The 20,494-nt window shown below is 45.0% G+C and overlaps 1 protein-coding gene across 5 annotated transcripts; it reads right to left on the bottom strand.

Annotated features, from left to right (window-relative positions):
- On the bottom strand, nt 1-12,388 carry AGT (angiotensinogen). 5 transcript variants are annotated; one of them, XM_085055446.1, is made up of 5 exons: nt 12,274-12,388; nt 5,859-6,672; nt 2,568-2,832; nt 2,000-2,144; nt 1-1,537 (listed from the first exon to the last, which is right to left on the bottom strand). In XM_085055446.1, the coding sequence occupies exons 2-5, from the start codon at nt 6,646-6,648 to the stop codon at nt 1,346-1,348; spliced, it is 1,392 nt and encodes a 463-aa protein (XP_084911572.1). In that variant the 5' UTR covers nt 6,649-6,672; nt 12,274-12,388; the 3' UTR covers nt 1-1,345. The 5 variants fall into 5 exon arrangements, with proteins under 5 accessions (XP_084911572.1, XP_084911570.1, XP_084911574.1 ...); XM_085055444.1 differs by having other exon boundaries at nt 5,859-6,675; nt 12,274-12,383; XM_085055448.1 differs by lacking the exon at nt 12,274-12,388 and adding an exon at nt 9,289-9,309 and having other exon boundaries at nt 5,859-6,675.
- Nucleotides 12,389-20,494: the final 8,106 nt, after the last annotated feature.

The following is a 20,494-nucleotide window of genomic DNA, read 5'->3' as shown; positions in this document are numbered from 1 at the left end:
TCCTAGTATTCTTGAGGGTTATTTTATTTATAATGTTGTGGCATTTCCATTAAGCTACAAGGATGTGTCACATATCTACATCACTCATAACAAGCTGCTGGCATTGGTGCATTTAGATTAGATGCACATTTGGACCACTGTGGATGATAATAAGCTGCTGTAGGATTTGTCTTGCATGATGTGCCAAAGAGGTTTGCAGTTCTTTTCTAAGTGCCATCAGTCCTAACAATAAATCTAGAGATGAGAGGTGGAAATCCTTGTTCCAGGCTTTTCTTAGTACCAAGGTTTGTCTCCCACTTCCTCACTTCCTAATTGAAGAGTCATCTAATAATCCGTTGTTTCACTTTAATATTTCAAACTTTTATGACTCTGTTAAGACTTGGACTGGACCACTGTAATAATTTTATTCACAAGTAGCAGCACCACATCCACTCTTTATACTAATATATATTACTGCCATTAATGCTATTTTTAAAGAACATATGGTTTAGATATGTTAAAGAACTGGACTCTAACCACTAATGTCCTTTCTTGCAATAAGGCTGTAAAAAATACCTCACAGGTTATAAAGTAATCCAAGAAATGGAATTGTATTGGAATAGTAGACCTTTTGGGGTTTTTTTTCCTAAAAAAAAAATAGACATAATTCTGTCAGACTCTGAGAATTTATCCATCACAGTTCATTAGTACTACCAAACCCTATTTTTAGCATTTCCTTAGAGTTAAGAAGTGAACATACCCATGTGGGCTGCAGAAAGAAGAAACTTCCTCTAAGCATGTTTTTGCTTCCAAGGCAAAAAATCTTGTCTCAGTGGGACAAGCAAAGCCTGCCTGTGCTATTGGCAGCCTTTTAAAGGAAAATGTTGCTGATGAAGTTAGAAATCTCTGTGGATAATTGTAAAATCTTCTCTGTAATGTAAAAGGGGGTCTCTCTTGCAAAACTGGCTATACTGACTGTATTAAAAAAGCTTTTTAAAGAATCAAGAGGTCCTTTCTATACCTTCCTATAATAAATGCTGCTTATATAACTATTTTTTTAAGTTGATGCTTTGCATTGAAACTCTACCCTGCCCCACTGCATCCAAAAAGGGAACTAGGACCAAAAGGGAGACAAAGAATAAAATGGAGGCTGGAGGAAAGGTGTGAGTCACATCACATGAAATAGATGAACAAGGATGAAATGTTGCAAGGTGTTAGCTTTCAAAAAGCTGTATTTCAAACACTAACTGCTTCATCTCAAACCTAAGTAGAGCGCTTGACAAATCACAAAAATATCTGATGAATAAGAAATGAGTGATGGGAAATGTGCATTATTCCCCTCCTTTCTTATCCTCTCTGTTTGCATTTACTCATCGTGCAGAGGGTTTACTACTCTGCCAAAAAAAAGCATTGCCCTTGACTGCTTTTCAAAAACACCAAAAAGGAATGGCTTGTTCAGTGTTATATCCAGGTATGCCCCATCTTCCTTCTGTGCTGTGGGGTCTTCTGGCTGATCTGTTCCATCACTGGCCAGTTTGAAAAAGGCTTTATTTATTACCTGTAAGGAAAAACATATGAGTAACTCTGGAGTCATCAGAGTACAATTGTGATGGAGAACTGAGAGGCTGAGTAAATGCTGAAGCACATTGTACTCCATGGATGTTTAAAAAAGATGTTGGAGTACTTGTTCCATAACACGTGCAAAAGCTATATAGCTGCTTGTACGGTGGGCTGGTCTGTAATCCTGTTACCCCTGTTCATGGTTTAACCCCAGCCAGCAGCTGAGTACCACACAGCTGCTCACTCATTCCTCCCATGACTTGGCAACAACTGAAACTGTGTATTATCAACATTATTCTCTTCCTAAATCCAGAATATGCATAGTATGTGATGCTAAGTCCCCCACTAAGCATGTCACCTACACAGCTCTGACTGCTTTGTTCTAGGTAAATTTGTTCCGTTTAAGAGGCTGAAACTGTGTAGGAAGCATATTTTTTAATGCCAGTGATATGTACTGTACCTTTCCAACTGTTAGACTGGCGCTGCTTATCTTACTGAAATCTGCCCCCTTCCCCAGCAGTGCAGGCAGTTCCATATCTGCAAGAAGCTCCTGTAGATCAGAGCTGTCTTCTATTGTTAATGCTGGCAGTGTTAATTTGATTTCTCTGCAGAGAGAGGGAGAGAGAGAGGCAAGTGAGTGCTTGTACTCCACTGTGAAAGTGTGGTTGGGCAGTCGTGGGGAGTGGGCATGTGAAAATAGCTGCAAGAAGTTTTCAGGGTGTGGGCACAGACACGAGTGCCATCTTATTGTTTCCAGGTGGGAACTCACCCAGGCTTTACCCTGGGTCTGCTGCTAAACCCCAGATCATCCCACTTCATGGGTGGGATGCAAAGGGACTTGCTCATTTCCTTGAAATACCCCAGGTAAAAAGGTGATCCCAGCAAAGTCGAGCTCCTTTGAAGTGAGGCCCTTGGGTGTGCAGGGGTTTCCCTTTGTGCTTGGTAGTAAAGCCTCCCTGGCAGGATCCAACCCCAGCTAGGCAGGCAGGCTTGTGTGGCTCCCCCCATCCCATGTGCCCCTTCCCCACCTTGGGGACAGCTGCTGGAGCCAGGCTGGGGGCTGCCACATCAGCTCGGACTCCACGTGCTCCAGGTCACTGCCATTGATGGGCTGCAGCAGTACCAGCACCGCCGTCTTGCTGATGGGGACTTCCACCATCGAAAAAGTCCCATTGGCATCAGTTTTGTGCTTGAATGTCCCCGTGATAGACAACATAGGGACCAAGACCTTCGTGTTTGAATCCACCCAGAAGTCCTGAGGCTCTTTGAGCAGGAAGGCTTGTGTAACATTCACTGAAAAACATTTCGAGAAAGGAGAAATTGATTCTTCTCTTTGTTCCCTCCTCCCCTCTGCCCCTTAGCTGCTGCCCAGTTGGGCAGATAATCCTGTTAGCATTAAAGAACTACTGCCTTCCACGAGAAGGGCAGAGATCAGAAATCTTGAGATTGTTTGGTGGAATTACAGAATTCAGAAAACAGATGTATATTTTGTAGTAAAGGAACTCCTTCCATTAAATTAATTCATTGTGGTATATTAATTTAAAATAGAAGCTGGTCTAGATGTACTGTTAACTAATCTGTCCTCCAGTAAATCCAGGTAATTTCTGTACCCTAACATATTTAATATGCAGTAAGGTTTTTTTCTATCATATGAACACTTGCCTCTTAAAGGAGCTTGCCTTAAAGGAGCATTTACGCACTTTCACCTATTGTAACTTCATCAAAAGATGCAGCAGGTAGGAGATAGGGAAGGTGTAAGCAAAAAAACAATAAGGAAGTAGAGTTATTCACCTTTTTCTTTTATATTTTGTAATAATAAGGAATGCAAGCAGAAAGGAGCGACTTTCACAGGGTCTGTATAACCAGAATTAATTTTCACAGGACTTTCACAAAAGTCAAGACTGTAAGAAGGAAAAAGTACAGAGCCTACAGATAGCCAAATGTACCAAGATGGGGTAGTAATTGCTCTTAAATGGTCTTGGGAAAATACTGCAAATTTTTAAAGCTCTGCTAGTGACTTTGGGGGTGAGTCCATTAATACTGTGCCAGTTGTGATCAATGGCAAATGAGCAGCTCTGAGTTTAAAATGGCTCCCTGCTAGGTGAGGGTCTGGAGGTCTGTGCCCTCAAACACGTAACTGGGGATGCACTAGAAGGAAATATGGCCATTTCCTTCTACAGAACGTGATAGCTGACACCCTGGAAGAAGTGGTTTCTTACAGAGAGATCTCTCACATCAGGGCACAGAAGCTGTGGGTTTGGCAACTACATTGGGGCAGGGAAGAAACTTGTGTCCACTCTACGGAGAAGATAACGGAGGTGAAAAATGCTGTCTGTCAATGCAAAGATGTAGCCTGGGAGAGTAAAAGAAAACTTCACAGTACTGCCTTGGGAGTGCAGGCAAGAAACACTGGATCTCTCTGCTTCAGGTGATGATCTCCATATTCTATAATACAGGCTTTGCATCAGCCTGACAAATGTACTGAGAGCATGACTTTCTGTGGAAAGTCTTTACTTAAAAAAACAAATGAACAAAGAAGCAAACAAAAAAATAAAGGCCAAAAACATCCTAACAAATTTCTAGTTAAAAATGAAGTTGGTGTGAATTGTCTGTTCAGGAGAGTTTAACCAGGAGGGGTGCTTAAGATTGTGCAGTCCCACAGTGCTATTTTCATGTATTTTGTAATTATTTTGCAACTAAAAAAAAACCTCTGAAAAAATGAAACACAATGTCTATCAGTGAAACTTGAACCTGATGTTCTGCACTGAATTCTAAATGGCAGACCCTGCTTGGCAGCAAGTGTACAAATGTGAAACAAACTGCATGCAAGTGATCAACACTTGAGACCACAGGAATATTTAGCTGTTGTTTTGTATTGATTTCTGTCACTTTATCAATACTATGACTGTTAATAGCACTCTCAGAGCTTATCTAATGTGTTTCACAGAAAAAACCTACTTTTTGCTTTCTGCAGCTGTAGGGACAGACATGGAACATGACAGCATCAGCTGTCATGGATGCCCCTTCACAACCAAATGGCAAAGCAAATGATAAAGTCATATTCTGTGTTTATTAGAAGAGAGTTGCTTATGTAATTCTTCTGTTCTTGAGCCAATTTTGTCTATCCCATGTGTGGAAACTACAACATCTCAAACGCACCTTCTGAGAGAGAGGAGGCAGAAGTGACCTAGTGAGGCAGACCCTTGAGCATGTGTTTCTAAGCTTATGCAAATTACAAGTTCTCAATACAGAAGAAGAGGAAAAAATGGTTCTGCTAAAGGAAAACTCTGCTCCTGTGACCATGCCCAAGTCTGTAACACAATTACTTTTGCATAGTATCATATCTATGCTAGACCTTGCAATGAAGAGAAAGCTGATGCCTACAGCTCACTAAGAGAATGACTGCATGCATTGAAGGCAAATGAAACCTTATATTCAATTTGGAAGTGGGAAGATGGAGGTACAAAAGTGCTTCCTCGGCACCACAACTCCACCTTTGGCATAGACCTCCACCTTAGTATAGACCCACTCAGGAAATTAGGGCTCACTGCAAATTTTCTGAAATATTGCCACAGATAGGCAAGCTGTCTAAAGTGTGCAGTCTTTGGTATTGCATTCAGTCTAGAGGATCTAGGAAAACAGCTACACTCAGAAGAGAAGGTTCAGTTGTAGCACAGGGGGATTGCTGGGACAGAAGCTTGGAATGACCCTAGATAATGAACGGTCAATGAAAATAATTTCCCTATTTCTTCTATATTTGTATGAACTGCCCTGTTTCCCTAACTGATAGATCATTTGGTTTCTTCCTGAGCCAGAAGTTGCCTCCAGACTTCTGTGTTTAATAGCCACTAGAGGAGTCACATCCATTGTATTTCTTAGCCTTTTTTGTATCTGTACCTCTGGCCTGCTACCCCCAGCTCCTTTGGCTGCCTATAAAGCTGCTTCCTGATCATTCTTGTTGGAGGCCCCTCATGATTTTTAATTCCTTTGCAGACAGAAATGGTGCACAACTCTTTCTCATGCATCTTTCCACACCTTTCCTAATCCTTAGTTTCCTGGGCAAGGAAAATTTCTTGGAGGCCATCTCCCTCCTCCTCCTCCTTCCCCATTGCCCTTGCTGGCTCATAGCAGAGTGCAGGCAGGACCCCTGGCACAGTGATGGGGAGCAGAGGTCCAGCCTTTCATGTGAGCCCTACCCTTTCCCCACTGGCCAGGCATGACCTTGCTTCCTTCCCGGGAGCAGGGTTACTGCCTGTCCTTCACCTGTTCCCAAGCCTGTTCCCAAGCCTGTTCCCAAAATGAGCAGTGCTGCCTCATACCTGCCAAGCGCACATCCACTGCAAACAGCAGGTTGGCCGATGGGTCGATGTCTGCCAGTAAGGCCTTGCTTTGGCCCTCGCTTTTGGCCTCCACAAAGGCATTTATTTGCTTTGCTGCCTCGCCTGGATTTGTAAAGTCAACAGCTCGGGCGTAGAATGCATCAGCGTTGGGGAGCAAGTGCTCCATGAACAGCTGGAATAGGGGTATGCCAGGGGCAGAGAACAGGCTCACTGTCTTGGAAAAGAGCAGCTCCTCGTCCCCACTGTTCACAAGCCTTTCGATTGTCCTCAGGCTGGAAAGGAAAACGTTTCCGAATGCTGTGGAAGTGCAGTCAGGGTTTCCAGAGGGGGGAACAAATCCCAGCAAACTCTGTAAATCAAGTGCTGTCTGGTTTGAGGCACCCAGGTAGAATGACACCAAGGAGCTGTAGAGGCTGGTTGGGGACAGGAGCACATTTTGGCCCGGCTGTGCTTTCTGCAGCGCGCTGTAAAACCGCATGCCCAGGACGTACACCAACTCCCTCAGGTAGCCCCGTTCCTCCTTCCCCCAGGCACTGAGGCTTGGAGCTTCCAACTTGTTGTTGTCATTCACGTCACCTTCATATTCAGGTGTGGTTTGGGACTCAATGGAGACAGGGACAATAGTCTTTCCCTCCTGAATCAATTTTTCCAGCCTGTCACAGTCACTCTTCTTGAAAGAAAACAAATTGAAAGGGTGGACGTAGACCCGGTCACAAGTCACCACGGTAAGGCAAGCCAACAAACAGAGAAGATCTGCTACCAGATTCATGTTGGAAAATTGCCTCCACGGTGTCTGCTGAAAGAAAAAATGAGGAAAGGAGTCTGGTCAGCCTGTTTCAAGTACAGTTTCTCTTAACCACAGGGTGAGGTGCTAGTGCTGTGTTGGAGTTACAAAGGTGGGAATTTCCGTATTTAGTGGTGTTTGGTCTGACTGCCCCCTGAAAAGCCCAGGATGAGACAGACACCAGTTTCAATGGCAGATGGTGGGAAAATAGTAAGCACAAATGTGACTCTATTACCCACTCCAGTACCCTAAGGATTTAGCATGGGAATGGTTGTGCAAGCTGGTTATGTCTGCAAACTAGAGCATGCTACTTCTGCCAAACCTTGTTTTGCAAAAAATGCAAAAACATTTGTTCCTGGTACCTGGTCAGAGCCATCTCTGCAAACTGCTGAACTGAACCTTGCTAACACACGGATGGGCTAAGCAATGTGCCTGCTATTATACAGGAAGTGGGTTTGGAAACCAGTTTTCTTAAGGTCCAAACACAGAATGATCCTGCTTTGTATGTCTAGTCAGCAAAATACTTGGCACCAGCAGAGCATGTTAGGTTTTCATAGCCCAGTGCAAACATTCATTCTAGCTAATAGGCAAACACACTCCAGGCTCCTTTATACAAATGTGCTAACACTAAAACCATTTTCATTGCACCTTCCAGATCTGAATACTGAGTTGGAAGGAATAGGCTGAGTTTTGCTCTGCTGTGCAAGCAGTCTTCTCCTGAGGTAAAAGACCACCTGCAGCTCTTGTTTTTACTGACAAGAAGCAGAGAATTTTACTGTATGTGGATGTCACTGGTGTTTGGGCACAAAGGTTCTAGTGCATATTGGAATGAGAATGTCATGGGCCCACACACAAACATATACATATACCACTGACAAATTTTAAAATTTTAGAATTCTGTCTTTTCTTTTATGCAATTTTTTGATAACTAATAGCTCTGCTGTACCTTTCTTGGATCTCTAGTCTATGACTTTTAATCTGTGTAATTGAAATCCAAATGTGTTGAAAATTTTGTATCTGTAACGCTTATCATCAACCAAAATGCTATTATTCAGTAAGCAGATCTGTATTTTTATTCTACTAGTAACTCCTTGCTCATTGTAGCTTTGTTCACCCTCTTTTGCCCATTCCAAGTTCTGCAGCGCTCATTGAATGGGCAAAATGTTATCAGCCTTGCCAGTACCCAAGCCCTGCTCTCTGCTTTCTCCAAGGCTTTTTTGAGTTGCAAGAGTGTGCCAGGTATTGTAATTCTGGCAGCCTGAGCCTTTTGAGAGGACACAGAGCAATGCTTGTCTCACCAACACTTTACACAGGGTGGAAGTGCTTGGCTTTAAATACAGCTGTTCAAGACCTGGCAACTTCCAAGCCTGATTTACAACATATAACCATATTCTTTCCCCTGATGGGTCCCCAAGTATTTCATGCCTAATAATATCCTAGTTTGCAGTATCACCTCTCTCTTGCACATACAAAAATGAGATGTGTGGGTGCTTGGTAACCAGACTTACCTTGCTAAGTACATATGCCTGCTAATGTGGATATCTACATTCTGAGGCTGTAGGCTCCTATCTAACTGCTGGGTTTGCAAATAGAGTTTCTGTTGCTGTAATGGTCACTTAGGATGGTTAAGTGTCTTCCTACTGAATGCCTGTGGGTCAAGCCTGAAACTATTTGCTCCCCAGAGGCATCCAGGGGAAGACCTGCTGTAGATCTCTGTCCCTGTGCCTTCACCCAGGGATTGTTTTTCCTCATGAACTCCCACCTCATCCTCTAAATTACTATATGGGCAGCACAGTTGGGCTGCTGTCCCCTCTACTTCCTGCCTCCTCTTCGCCTCCCCAACCCTGCTGGCAGCAGGTGACATGCATGACAGAGCTTATTCATTGCTTATGACTGGTTAGAAAATTATCTTGGGAGGTGCCTTCCCAACTTCACTTTCACAGTTAGCCCAGCTACTGTGCTACTGGATTTCTAGACTACGCATTTTTCATATTGGGATGCTCAGGAAAATTAACCAGAAGGCCACAAATTAGAAGAAATGTCCTCCCCAGGCTGTTCTCTCATCAATACAATTGATACATCAATACATACATCATACAATTCTTTTGAGGCATTACTTAATCTTTCCTGCACAGCAGGAAGGGTAACCCTGTGCCACCCAGGCAACCCTGTGCCACCCAGGCAACCCTGTGCCACCCAGGCTGTGCCATTAGGCACCACTGGCACCCAGTGGTTCCTTCTCTCTGGCTGCCAGAGCCCCCCTGTCAGCTTTTGTTGCATGAGCAGAAGCAAGAGGAGCAGTTTCCCCTGGCAAGCACTTACCCTAAACCCTATCTGTGGAAAGCCAGCGTGGTTTATTTTTCTAAAAAAGAGAGCCCTTTGGGAAAGCATGAACACTTGAGTTGAAAAAGTAGCCTTCAAAGCAAACCCAGTAAGAGTGTTTACTCGCCTCTGTCCTGGGGGTGTCCCCGCTCCGAGAGCCCTCCGATGCTGTTATCCCTCAGGCGAGCTCCTCAGGACACCTCTCTCCCTGGGCCCTGGGACCACAGGCACGATTCTGCCCTTTCTACACGGCTTTGTGCAAACCCACTTTACATCACAGCCTGGGGGGCCCAGAAAAGTTACCTCAGAGCAGACAGGGCCCGATGAAACCTGAGCCCAGCCTAACACCAGCTGCACAGAAAGTTCCAGGGATGGATACACAACCTTTAACCAGACCCAGCGCACCTGGGTAGCCTGCAGTTACACATTTACTAAGACAGACACAGGCGTTTTACTATGCAGAATAACTGATTCTAGGAGCTGAAAATACCTCATTTTGTGCCAGACTGAAAGGAATGCAGATTTCTTTGTACTTATATTTGTTGTACAGTTGGATCAGATTTTTGTCTTCACAGATAAATCGCCTGTAATCTCCACCTTGCAGCCTGGGGACCCACCAGTGTGAGGCATGTATGCTACTGCAGAATGAAGTGATTAAGCTCTCAATTTTTACCCCTTCTTTCCCTCTTGATCTGTTCAGAATGTCAAGGCTTTGTTCTTTCTCCTGTTCAACAAAACGTGTTGAAATGGAGATGATGAAAGCCAGATAGGTGAGGTTGCCAGAGCTGGATCAGAAAGTCTTCATCCCTCCCACTCTCAGCCTCCCAAGCCCTGTTTGGAAAAGGGGCTGGGATTTGCAGATCTTTCTCCTGCTTTTGAAACAATCTTTCAATTTTGGTGTGCCCTTTCTTCCTATTTAAGCAAATAAACAGTGAATCAAAACAGGGATAATGCAATTGGTTACACTGGGTCTTGTTCAGTGCCCCTGTTATTCTAAGTAATTAAAATCCCATAGCTCTAACAGGAATAGGGCTGATTTATCATCTGTGTTTCGATTTTAGAAGGCCAGTCAGGCATGATTTGTACTGCAGTGCCCAGTTACATGTTGGGTTCAAGAAGAGAGCTGAGAGAGAGGATGTTTTCAGTGTGCTTGGGCAGCTGGAGCTGGTGGAGATGAAGGCAGAGACAGCGACAGCTGAGTCCTGCCAGCCCAAGGGCTGTGTGCCAGGTGCCTAATGCCAAAGAGATGAGAAATTTCTGTCTGCAGTCCTGCTTTTCATCTAAACAATCTGATTACCTTCACTCTAATGAGGTCCAAAAGTGGTTCTGAAGCCAGGCTCGTATACCATGCTACCTGAAGGCTTAAACAAACAGCTTGAAATATTCAAGGTGTTTTGTCCTCTTGCTGCCTGAGTATCTCAGCTGAGGAAGGGTCTGCCCACAGAAGAATCCCTGAGCGTTTGTACCATCTCCAGACAGCTTTAAAATGCTTCTAGCCCAGCAAAGGATACTGGGAAAGGGAGAAGGAGTTCCTCCATGAAAAATGCATATTGCTCAGCTAAATGCCAAGAGATCAAGTTAGGTTTCAGGTTGCAATCCCCCTTCTTTCCCCTCTACCCAGCAGAGTCCTTCCCACAGGCAGACCTGAGGAGACAGCTGGTCCCTTAGAGGCCAGTGGAGCTGCAGGTGGGACGTGAGCACAGAACAAATCTGTATCTCCTGCACCACCACCCATGCAGGTCCACCTGGGGTACTAGGCAGGCATCAGCAGTGCACAAGTGGCCAGACCACGCTGTGCCTATGAGCTATGGCTGGTCTGCTGTGTACCCCTAGATGAGGTTTGAACACAGGTAAAAAGAAAACCCAGCCCAATGCTCTGTACTGAGGACACAAAAATAAAGGCTGGCACCTTGTGTTCCATAAAACTCTGGAAAGTATCCTTATTAAAAAGAATTACTGGCTTTGGCTAATAAGCTACAAGTGACACTAATAACATACAGTACAGCTGTCAGAATTACATGTTTGCTCTGGACAATAAACACTGAAAGGGGAAATCACAAACCCCCTCAGCCACTGTATTTTATTGCCTTAAATCATTATGCCTTTGTAGCATCCAGAGGATGTTGTTGTTTGGGTATCTCCTGCTTCCAGCTCCCCCAAAGGTCATGACCAAGGTGTGCTGCAGCTCCTGGTCTCCTCTTGCTACAAGTACCAGCCATACATCAGGCATCCCTGGCTGCAGGGAATGCTGGCTTGAAGGAGAGGGGAGCAGGAGGCACCTGAACAACACCTCCAGCATGCTGGTCTGGTGGCTCTGTCACACAAAGAAAGTTCATTTCAGTTGAACTTTCTCAGGGTTTTGAGCCAAGTTGACCTTTGAGTCTCTTTTGGTGTTTGTGCACTCTGTTCTATTGTTTTCTGTTGATAAAAAAGTTGTCAATATCTTTGAGGAGCACAGAAGTCTATCTTTTGCCCCCCACCCTTGCCCCCTCCCCCATCAATAAAGTAATGAAATTAAAATACCTAGCTTTCTCCAGAAAAAGAAGTTTCACCAGGAAATGTTTAATGTCTTGGTTTCACCATAGTGCTCCTCCTGCTTTGGGCCACCAGGAATTTGGCTGGCATTAGTAATGAGGGAGAACCTTTGATTTCACCTTATGTTCATGCACTACTACAAAGCTCAGACACAGTTCCCCCCCCTCATTTGGCAGTCCCTTGTGCTCACTCAATTAATATTCCCCTATTAAGATGCATCACACACTAGCACACTTCTTAGATCTTTGTCTTTTATCTTCTAACAGTTTCTTCTAAAGGAGAAGGTTTCAGACTACGAAGAACATATCCTGCCACACCTGCAACATATTTTATCCTAGTAGTACTTGATTAATCTTTCATTTTACTTCTGAGCCATTTTTAAGCAGGAATGCATGAACATTATTCCAATTACTATATGTGGACTCTGTTGTCAGGCTTTTTTTTTGTTGGGTTGCCATGGTTTTAGAAACGAACGTGTGCTTAAAGATAGAGCTTTGACTTTAAAAAGCAAAGTCTCTATCTGCCCTTCAGCTCTGGTGTCCAAGCTTTTTGCCCCTTAAAGGGAGCTATGCCAGAAAACCTACACTGGGCCAAATTTGGGCAGAAAGCTTTCTGGTAACAAGGGACCCAAGAAGGTGAAAGCAAGGGGATCCTACAAGCATCCCCTATCCAAAACAAGCCTGTAGCCCACACACATTTCCTAATGAATCTCTCCCTGCAACAACCACAGTAAAGGTACAAAGAAACACAGACCTCTCAAACCTGTTCTTCAGCGGTGAGGTGTGTGCTCTCCTTTTGCCCCACTCTCCAATTTTGGAGGGTACTCAGCTCCCCCTTTTATACCCACTCTTGCATAAGCCAGGACCGCCTCCCTCCCCCCCACCACTGCCCTCATTTCTCTTCAAAACCTGCCTCTGTTTTTCCTGCTTGTTATTCATGGTAGCTGCTGAGAGGGAGCAAAGAGGGGTGGAAAAACACTGGTGCTGCAGTTCTGGGTTTTCTTGCAGCCATCCTAGGGATCAGATCTCCTGGTCAGCCTCACTATTCTGAAGTGCTAATGTGGAAGCACTCCACTGCCCCATGAAAAATTTCTCTGTGATGGTGCTCCAGCACATCTTCATGTAAATACTGCTGAAAAGGCTTCAGAAATTTTAACCCTGTCAGAGGAACGCTAACCCTACAGAGCAGTAATTTGGTCTTGAATGGGAAAATGTTTTTGCCCAAGCTAGAATTTTGACTGATTGACCAGGCAGCTATTCTTTTGCCAAAGAACATTGCGTCTCCACTTTGTCAAAAAGTGTTTTGATTGATCTGAATCATTCTGGGAAAAGCTGTATAAAATTCAGCACTTTGTGCAAACACAATAGTAAATATTTTATTCCGCTTCATTCCGTTTGTTTTCCAGCTTTCCTAAATTTTTCTCTGAGACCTGAATTCAAAAGGCCCAGATGTACTCCTTTGATGATGTTCTTGTCTCCTACAAGGCAGCGGTCCTGGAGGAGGGATCATAAATCACCCTGCTCATGGGCTCACACCACAAACCTTCACATGAGGTCTTCCTAACTTGAGTTGGCATGTCTGACATACATAGATTATGAATTAATATATGGCTAATTTAGACATAACAGCATGTACATGGCATATATAATTAACTACCAAATTTGAAGGTTTCTTTTATTAAGCCTAAAAGTATCTTGAGTGAGAAATAGCCCACAAACAGTTTATACAGCCCGTGGGTTGACATTGGTAATGGTAAACCTCTGCATCCCATCAACATTCACATTGTTCCCTCTCTCAACTGTTTTGGTAAGGGCACATAGCCTGGGGTGTGAACAAGGCTCCAAACAGAGAGGGCAAACAGACACTGGGAAAAGGACAGGGAGGAAAACAAAAAGAGGACGCCTGTGTGGGAGGATCTGACAAAAGGAAAACTGGGACTATTGCTTCATCAGCTGCTGCAGGGGTCACCCCAGGTGTGACAGTTGGTCGTAAGGGTAGAAAAGAAGGACCATGGTTTGTGAGACATCCAGGAAAAAAACTGTAGAGCAGCAGAGTGCCTACAGAGACCAAGACATTTCAATTTGGAAGAGAACCCACTGAGATGGGAAGTATAAACATAAAATGCTGAAGGTGAACAGAAAGTCTTGAATCACTCTTTTGTAACATTGCCAGAATCAGTGGGATCCCAGTAAAATTATCAGGCAACAAATGTAAAGGAAGGACGCTTTTGCATGCTTGAACTGCAGGAGACACTGCCACAGGATGCTGCAGAGACCAAAGGTTTGGTAGAAAAAGAAATTAAATGAAATGACAGAGGGCATGGTCATTGGCCTTTACAGAACATGATGGTCCAGGTGTGACTGCTAACTCAGGAAATCCCCAGACAGACAGCTGTCGTGAATTTTGCTTGAACCAGCATCTCTCATGCTTTTCTCTAAGGGCTTGTCTTCAACTTGCAATGGAAATAGAGGTGGCTGAGCTGAGGCCAGCTTGTGCCGGCTCATTTTGCTGCACAGACTGAAAACACTCTTCCAGTAGAGATATACTAATGAAACATCACACTCAGCAAACCCAGCCCTCAGCCTCAGAATTGCTGGGATCTGTTCCTGTGCACAGAGCATTTAGGAATGTGGTGCTATCTCTTCAAAATCAACATAAACCCTGGAAAATATGAACAATTTTCAAAAACTGGGGGTAGGCTCTTGTTATTAATTAGCCACGTTTCAGTTTTTTTCTCTTTTAATCAGGGTACATGTACTAACTGCAGCAGAGTTACTGCATTGGGGTCTAAAATGTATCTCTGCCTCTTGCCAGACCTATGGGCTCTGTTCTAACTTCAGCTGCACACAGAATATTGAGTGACTTTTTCCAGAGTGAATAAGTAGGAAAGAAGGAGTGCCACTCTGGCAATGTGTCAGGCAAGTTTCTATACTTTAGTAAACCAATTTGTCCCCCATTCTGTGAGAATTGTGGCAAGTTGCCATGGGCCTGATTTTATTTGTTTATTTTTGATGTCTCTGGTGGGGAAAGGCAGTGCAAAGCAATATTTTTTTAGCTGTTTTAATAAAACAGGAATAGGTTTGCATGTGATTTTTCCTGTGTTTTCTCTGTATGCTTGACTTCTGCCCTTGCTGGCTGGAACCACTTTTCTGTGAAAGCTTTTGGTGAGCATGAGAGATGTACTCAGCTTGCCCAACGTTTTGTGTAAAGAGGATTGCAAAAATGCTTTTCAATAATAACATTCAAAGTACAGATGATGAAAGAGAGGGATTATCCCACTTCTGCCATGGGTTCTCACAGCAAGGAGCAATGGAAAACTTGGTGACTTGGCTCCCATAAATCCCAAGGATCACATGTGCTGCTCCTGTGCTGGGGTGGAGGGAAAGAGCATGTCTGCCCGGATGATGCCAAGGTGCACGTGATGAGTGGGCAGCCTGAGAGCTGACTCAGGTGGCTGGAGGTCCGGCCCTCTGAAAGAGCTCGTGTGACATGGTGCTCTGTCCCCACAGGAAAGGTGCCCTGCCTGAGCCAGCTGCCTAGCCTGCCATCACCCTGGGAGTGCAGCAGATCCTCCCTGTTGGAGGAGGGAGCAGCACCATCTCGACATCTCTTTCAGCTTCTCAAGGAAGCTTATATAAACACTAGTACATATTCCAGCCTAAAATTACATTTGGTTTGCCATAGCTTGCATTTGCAGACCCTGAGAGTAAAGATTGCCTCAAATTTTTGTAGCCCCTTTTTTTTTTTGCCTGTCCCAGTGGAAAATGCAGTTTTTAAGAGCATTTTAGGAACGATCTGTGCACAGCCTACACATGCACAGAGAGGCATGACTGTGGGCCCACTGTGTGTGTGGGCAGAGGAAACCTCCTTCCCTGAGGATCTCAAAATACTTTGCAGTCTAACAGTTACATCAGCAGCATATAATTGATTTTGGGTCCTTTCCTGTGGCAGATGCACTGCCTGTGAGGAGCAAGAGACAATCCCAGACCAAAGCAGCCAGGATAGAGCAGCCTGTCCTGAGAGTGGACACAAAGAGGGTGACATGAATCACCTTCAGTCATGCAACAGGTTGGCAACATCTCAAGGACAAACAGCCAGGTTTCTCTACTCCCAGCCCAGTGTGTTACCTATTTGACCACACTGTATCTTCATCCCTTAGATAAGAGCTGCAAGGCAGAGCATCAGGGACTGCAGTGCCAGCACAGCAAAATGCCTGCCTGAAAGAGCTGGTGCCAGCTTTATTACCAGAACCCTGGCAGATGTCTTTGTGTCTGAGGGGGGATTTTGCACTGTCCCAACACTATCAGCCGGGTCAGCCACTGAAGTCTTCAAGCTGTTACCCAAGCTGAGCAAGGGAAGCAGACATGTGACCACAGTCTGGGAAATGCCACATTATTCAGCTCCATAAACCTCCAGTTCCCCTCAGTATTGCAAAGGTGATGGACTAGGCTCAGTGAAGATTTGCTCAGTGAAGGTTTATTCCCTGAGGATCTCCTAAGTGATACCTTGGGTGGCCAATCTTTTCTGGCACTACTGAGATTTTGAAACTCTAGTTGTAATTTTTGTATCCCAGCCAAATTGTCTGAGGGCACTATGCCCAATAGTTGCTGTCTACTAGCCTGGAAATTCAAAGCACAGCCGTAAAAAGACTTTTGGAAGATAGAATATCCATGTTCCTTGCACAAGTTCATGTTCCCTTTTATAATTTCCCCAAGCCTCTCTCAAGATACCTCCACCCCTCCTCCTGCTCCTCTGCCTGGGTGAGCAAATAGTTGCAATCAGCAGGACTCCACTATTTTGGCTGCTATTTGGTGTTTCTCTGAGAAGACTGTCTGTGGTCTCCTGCCTCACTCGAGGAGTGGTTTTAATCATATGCAGTTTATGCAGTTCAATAGCGAGAAACAGACTGGCTCCTTCCTCACTGCAGGCATTATGGGACTCTTCCATCTTCGGGAGCTGCAGCAGCTCCCACTTGGCCAGCCAGCCTACAGAGGCAAAAATGCAACTCTCCTGGGCCAGCAGCAGCAATTTTCGATGCTCCAAATACAATCCACAGACCCTTTTGCGACCTGAGATAAGGGCGGGGCTTTCAGCTTGGCGTTGATTTGAGGGGTGCACAACTAGCGGGTGTTTGCCTACCCTAGATTCTCTCCTGCTTTCGGATCCTGGGGAAAAGCAGAGAGACTGAGCCGGGCAGCACTAAGGCTGCCCAGTTTGCAAGAGCCTCGCAGGATCTCTCTCCTCGGGGCTGCCATACAGACCCACGCACTCCTTCAGGAGCAGCTCCAGCCCTGCCACGTAGAAGAGGGAACCAACTTCCCCGACCAGCCCCGGTGTGGATGCTGGCAGGTCTGAAGTCTGCCGGGGAAGGAGAGAGTGTGCATCCCGGCGCTGATCCAGGGGCTGATCCCGGCGGGTCCCAGGGCTGATCCCTCGGCCGCAGGACCGCGGCAGATCCCTTCCCTGTCTCCTTATCCGAAGCTGCCGCCGTGCGGAGGCACCACCGCATCGCGGCTGTCCCGGCAGGGAACATTTGGAAATGTTATTACCTTACTGCCCTTTGGTAAACCAATCATTCAGGATGCAGGAGGAGGGGAAAGTTAAATTTATACCTAGTGTTTTGGGTTTTTTGTTTTTTGGTTTTTTGCTACAGGAAATAATGAAAGAGCTCATAACTTAAAGTTTCTGGGGTTTCAATAGAGTGGCAAAAATCAATCTCCATGCAGATCAGAACTTCCTGCTCTTTTGTTTTTACTGGCTGATTTTTAAGCAAAGGCTTAAATGCTGCAGTTTAGGGTTCATTTGTATTTTTACTTTGCTTTATTTTTATACCTTTTCTGTTTTAACTTTAAAAACATGAAATAACAATTTAGCTTACTGCTTGAGGGATAAATCAGAGGATTAGCATACTGAGCCCAGAATATTCATGACGAGAAAAGAATTAAGATTGCCTCCTGGCAACATACCCTGATGAAAGCCTTTGAAAACTGTAACTCCTCTCATAAAAAAAAAAATTAAAAAAAATCAGTGACTGCTTTTAGAGCTATTCTATTAGTCCTAGAGAAATGCTGAGCTCCCTTAGGGACTACCTCTGACTCAGGGTGCTGAAGACATACTGCAGCTTGGCTTCTTTCCCATACTGCCAATTGGTGTTTCACAGTCTTAAGAAAAAGAATAAAAATAATCTTGAAAACCCTCTTTTGTTTGTAAAACTGCCGCTCCCCCAAAGTAATGAATTAATGCAGCAGTGTGTGCTTAGCGCTGACAAAAGCCTGGAACAACAGCTCAGAAAGCTATGCTATTTGGCTGGGTAAAGCACTTAGATGGCTGTCTAATGATGATATTTCAGCTGCCAGCACAGATAATGTTGTCCTTACTTACCCAAGCACACAGAAAGATGTTTCACATTTCTGGGTGTGTAAAAGGGGTGGCAGCCCATCAGAGAGGCTGAGCAGAAAGGGGACAGGCAGAGCAGAGCTGCCTCCTAGCACTGCAGTGGTGTCAGCATCAGGGTAACCTGGGCAAGGTGGGCTGTGGTGGGGGAGCCACCTCATGAGATCACCCCCCCTCTGGGTAACAGCCCAGCACCCCCCCAGAGTGTCTGGGCCACACCAGCATTTCATAGCCAGCCACGGCAGTGGGCAGTGATGGCAATGCTGCAGGGGTGAGAGCACACAGTAGTCCTGAGACCACATTTGAGACTGATGCCGCTTTAGGAGAAGAACCTATTGCTTTTGCATAGCACAGTGAAAGCAACCAGACTTCTTGCATTCACCGTTATTTTAGGATCCTCCCTTGAATGAGAGTTTGATATCCTACAATTCCTCCAAGATTTTTTTTCCCCCTTAATCAGCAAGATTTTCAAAGGGCACTTCTTAAAAACCTTCCCCTTGATTTCCTGTACCCTTTTTCTCATTGCTCTCTAGCACTTTTCACCAGGCTGTCCACAACATTTTGTAGGGCTGTCCAGTCCTAAGGCTGCCTTGCAGAACCCCTGAAGCTGACCTTTCTCACTTCCCTCTGCCTCACTTCTGCCTGGAAATGATGGAGAGAAGGATACTCCAGCCCCTCTGCAGCGAACCGTGTCAACTCCAGAGAAAGTGTGTATTACTTCATTGCCAGAAGACAACAGAAAAGTCCTTAAAATAACAGCCCCCAGCTGGGCTCAATTTTATCTGTTCTCAGTTGTTAAAGCAATAGAAGATGTTCCCAGTTAGCAAGGATGTGTGCAGGAGCATGTGCAAACCCTGCCAGGCTGCAAGCCACTGGGCAAAAGTCCATGCACTGCCTTAAGCCAAAGTAATGGAAAGTATCAGAAACAGTGTGGTTTCATGTGACTGTGGCCTTTGGATTCAAATCAATGCAAGGTTCAGAGGGTGCCAAGCACTATGAAATGAGACTAATCTCAGAGACAGAACAAAGATGTTTTATGTAACTTCATATAGATTCAGAGGAGGAAGGACAGGGAGCTGCTGAGTTTAACAGATGCTACCTCAGTCCACATAATATCTCCCCTTAAATCTTTGCAAATATAAGGAGAAAGAGAAAGGGACAAAACCAGTCATTTTTCTCAAACACCTGGAGAAAGAGCACAAAAAAGAAATATTCTAGCCTAAACCAGTCCCTCAGAGAAGATCAGATGACACTGAAGGGGCTTAGCCAGCAGGCAACAAGCACTGGAGAACATGGGGTGAGTCAGGCCAAAGGCTATGGATAAAGCCTCAAATGTTAAACTGTTGACAGGGCAGGAGGTGTAATGACAACAGGGTTATGAAAGACTTAGTCAAGCTGCTGTCATTTGAATAACCAACTTTAAATCCTGAATGACCAGAGTCTACCTGATATTAATGGGGAAGGAATTACATAAGTGTGACTCAGAAAAAGCACATGCCAAATGCTGAACAGCAGGGGATGAAAGCCAGAACTGTAGCACGATGCTAAGCAAGGAGGCCAAGGAGAAGTGGAAACCATAGTTTCCTACATCAAGCCTTTATGTCACCTTCTATCCCATGAATTATGCTGGAAAGTAAATAAGAGTCTCTTCTAGAGTAAAACCTGTTCAAACCACAGAAAACCAAATCAGACGTCCTGCTTTCTTGAAGAAAGTAAGAAGTCCAAGGACGTCTGATACAAAAGCAGACAGAAATTACGCTGCTTCTGTTGCTGTCAGCAGTAAGTGTGCCTGAGACTCTGCTCTTGATAGAGGATGCCCACCCTCTGCCAGAGCCACTGCTGCTTCTACTCAGTGCTTGTCTGGCCCCCTTTGTTAGTGTCATGGGATGAGCAGTGTGGCTCGGCAGGAGAGAGATGTGGGTGATGTGCCTGTGGCCAGCTGCAATTGCAATGTTCACACTCCCTGAGTGCTTTGTTCCCATGGCTGAAGGTAATAGGTAAAATGCCTGATGTTTCAGGAACAGACATTTAATGACGGTATCTGGAAGAAAACTGTGTTCAGCTTTAATATATGTTGCCAGCCTGTACATCACTCATGCTGTTATGCTGTCACCTTGAAATCTTGCCTGGTCATATGGCTTGTAGAGAGATCTCTGCAGTCTGCAGGAGCCTAATGGTGTCCAGAGCTGTCCTGCTAGGAATTAATTGCATTCGATCTGACAGCTCTCTCCTGGCCAGCAGCTCTTTCACACACTGGCAAGCACTCACTCACTGCCTTCACAGACCAAGGACAGACCTGCACTATTGCCCCTGCTGGGAGAGGCCCAGTGGGCTGGAAACCCACAGCTCCTGAGACAGTGTCATCGTGCAGGAAGGACTTTATTACTCAGTGTGACAAAACATTAGTATTAATACTGTCTTGTATTGCCTAAATGTCACAATATGTCTGCTGCAACAGCATGCCAAATGAAAATATACATGGGCTGGTGCCACAGACTCTCATCATCCATGTTCACCTGCTGTTCCAGGGATTGTGAAAATACACCCTGCTTTTACTCATTGAGCCAGGACACCTAAGGAA

This window comes from Lichenostomus cassidix, chromosome 3 (genome assembly GCF_008360975.1).
Source record: "Lichenostomus cassidix isolate B80296 chromosome 3, HeHo_3.0, whole genome shotgun sequence".
In the NCBI taxonomy this organism is placed as follows: domain Eukaryota; kingdom Metazoa; phylum Chordata; class Aves; order Passeriformes; family Meliphagidae; genus Lichenostomus; species Lichenostomus cassidix.
The sequence above is the reverse complement of the archived record's forward strand: the minus strand, read 5'-3'. Positions and strand labels throughout refer to the sequence as shown.

Bases quoted from the DNA above. Each gene is read 5' to 3' on its own strand.
- AGT (XM_085055446.1), bottom strand. From the start codon at position 6,648: ATGAATCTGGTAGCAGATCTTCTCTGTTTGTTGGCTTGCCTTACCGTG. The intron at 2,145-2,567 runs GTGGGGAAGGGG...CTCTCTCTGCAG, and splicing joins CTCCAGCAGCTGTCCCCAAG to AGAAATCAAATTAACACTGC. The intron at 1,538-1,999 runs GTACAGTACATA...TTTTCCTTACAG, and splicing joins CCAGTCTAACAGTTGGAAAG to GTAATAAATAAAGCCTTTTT.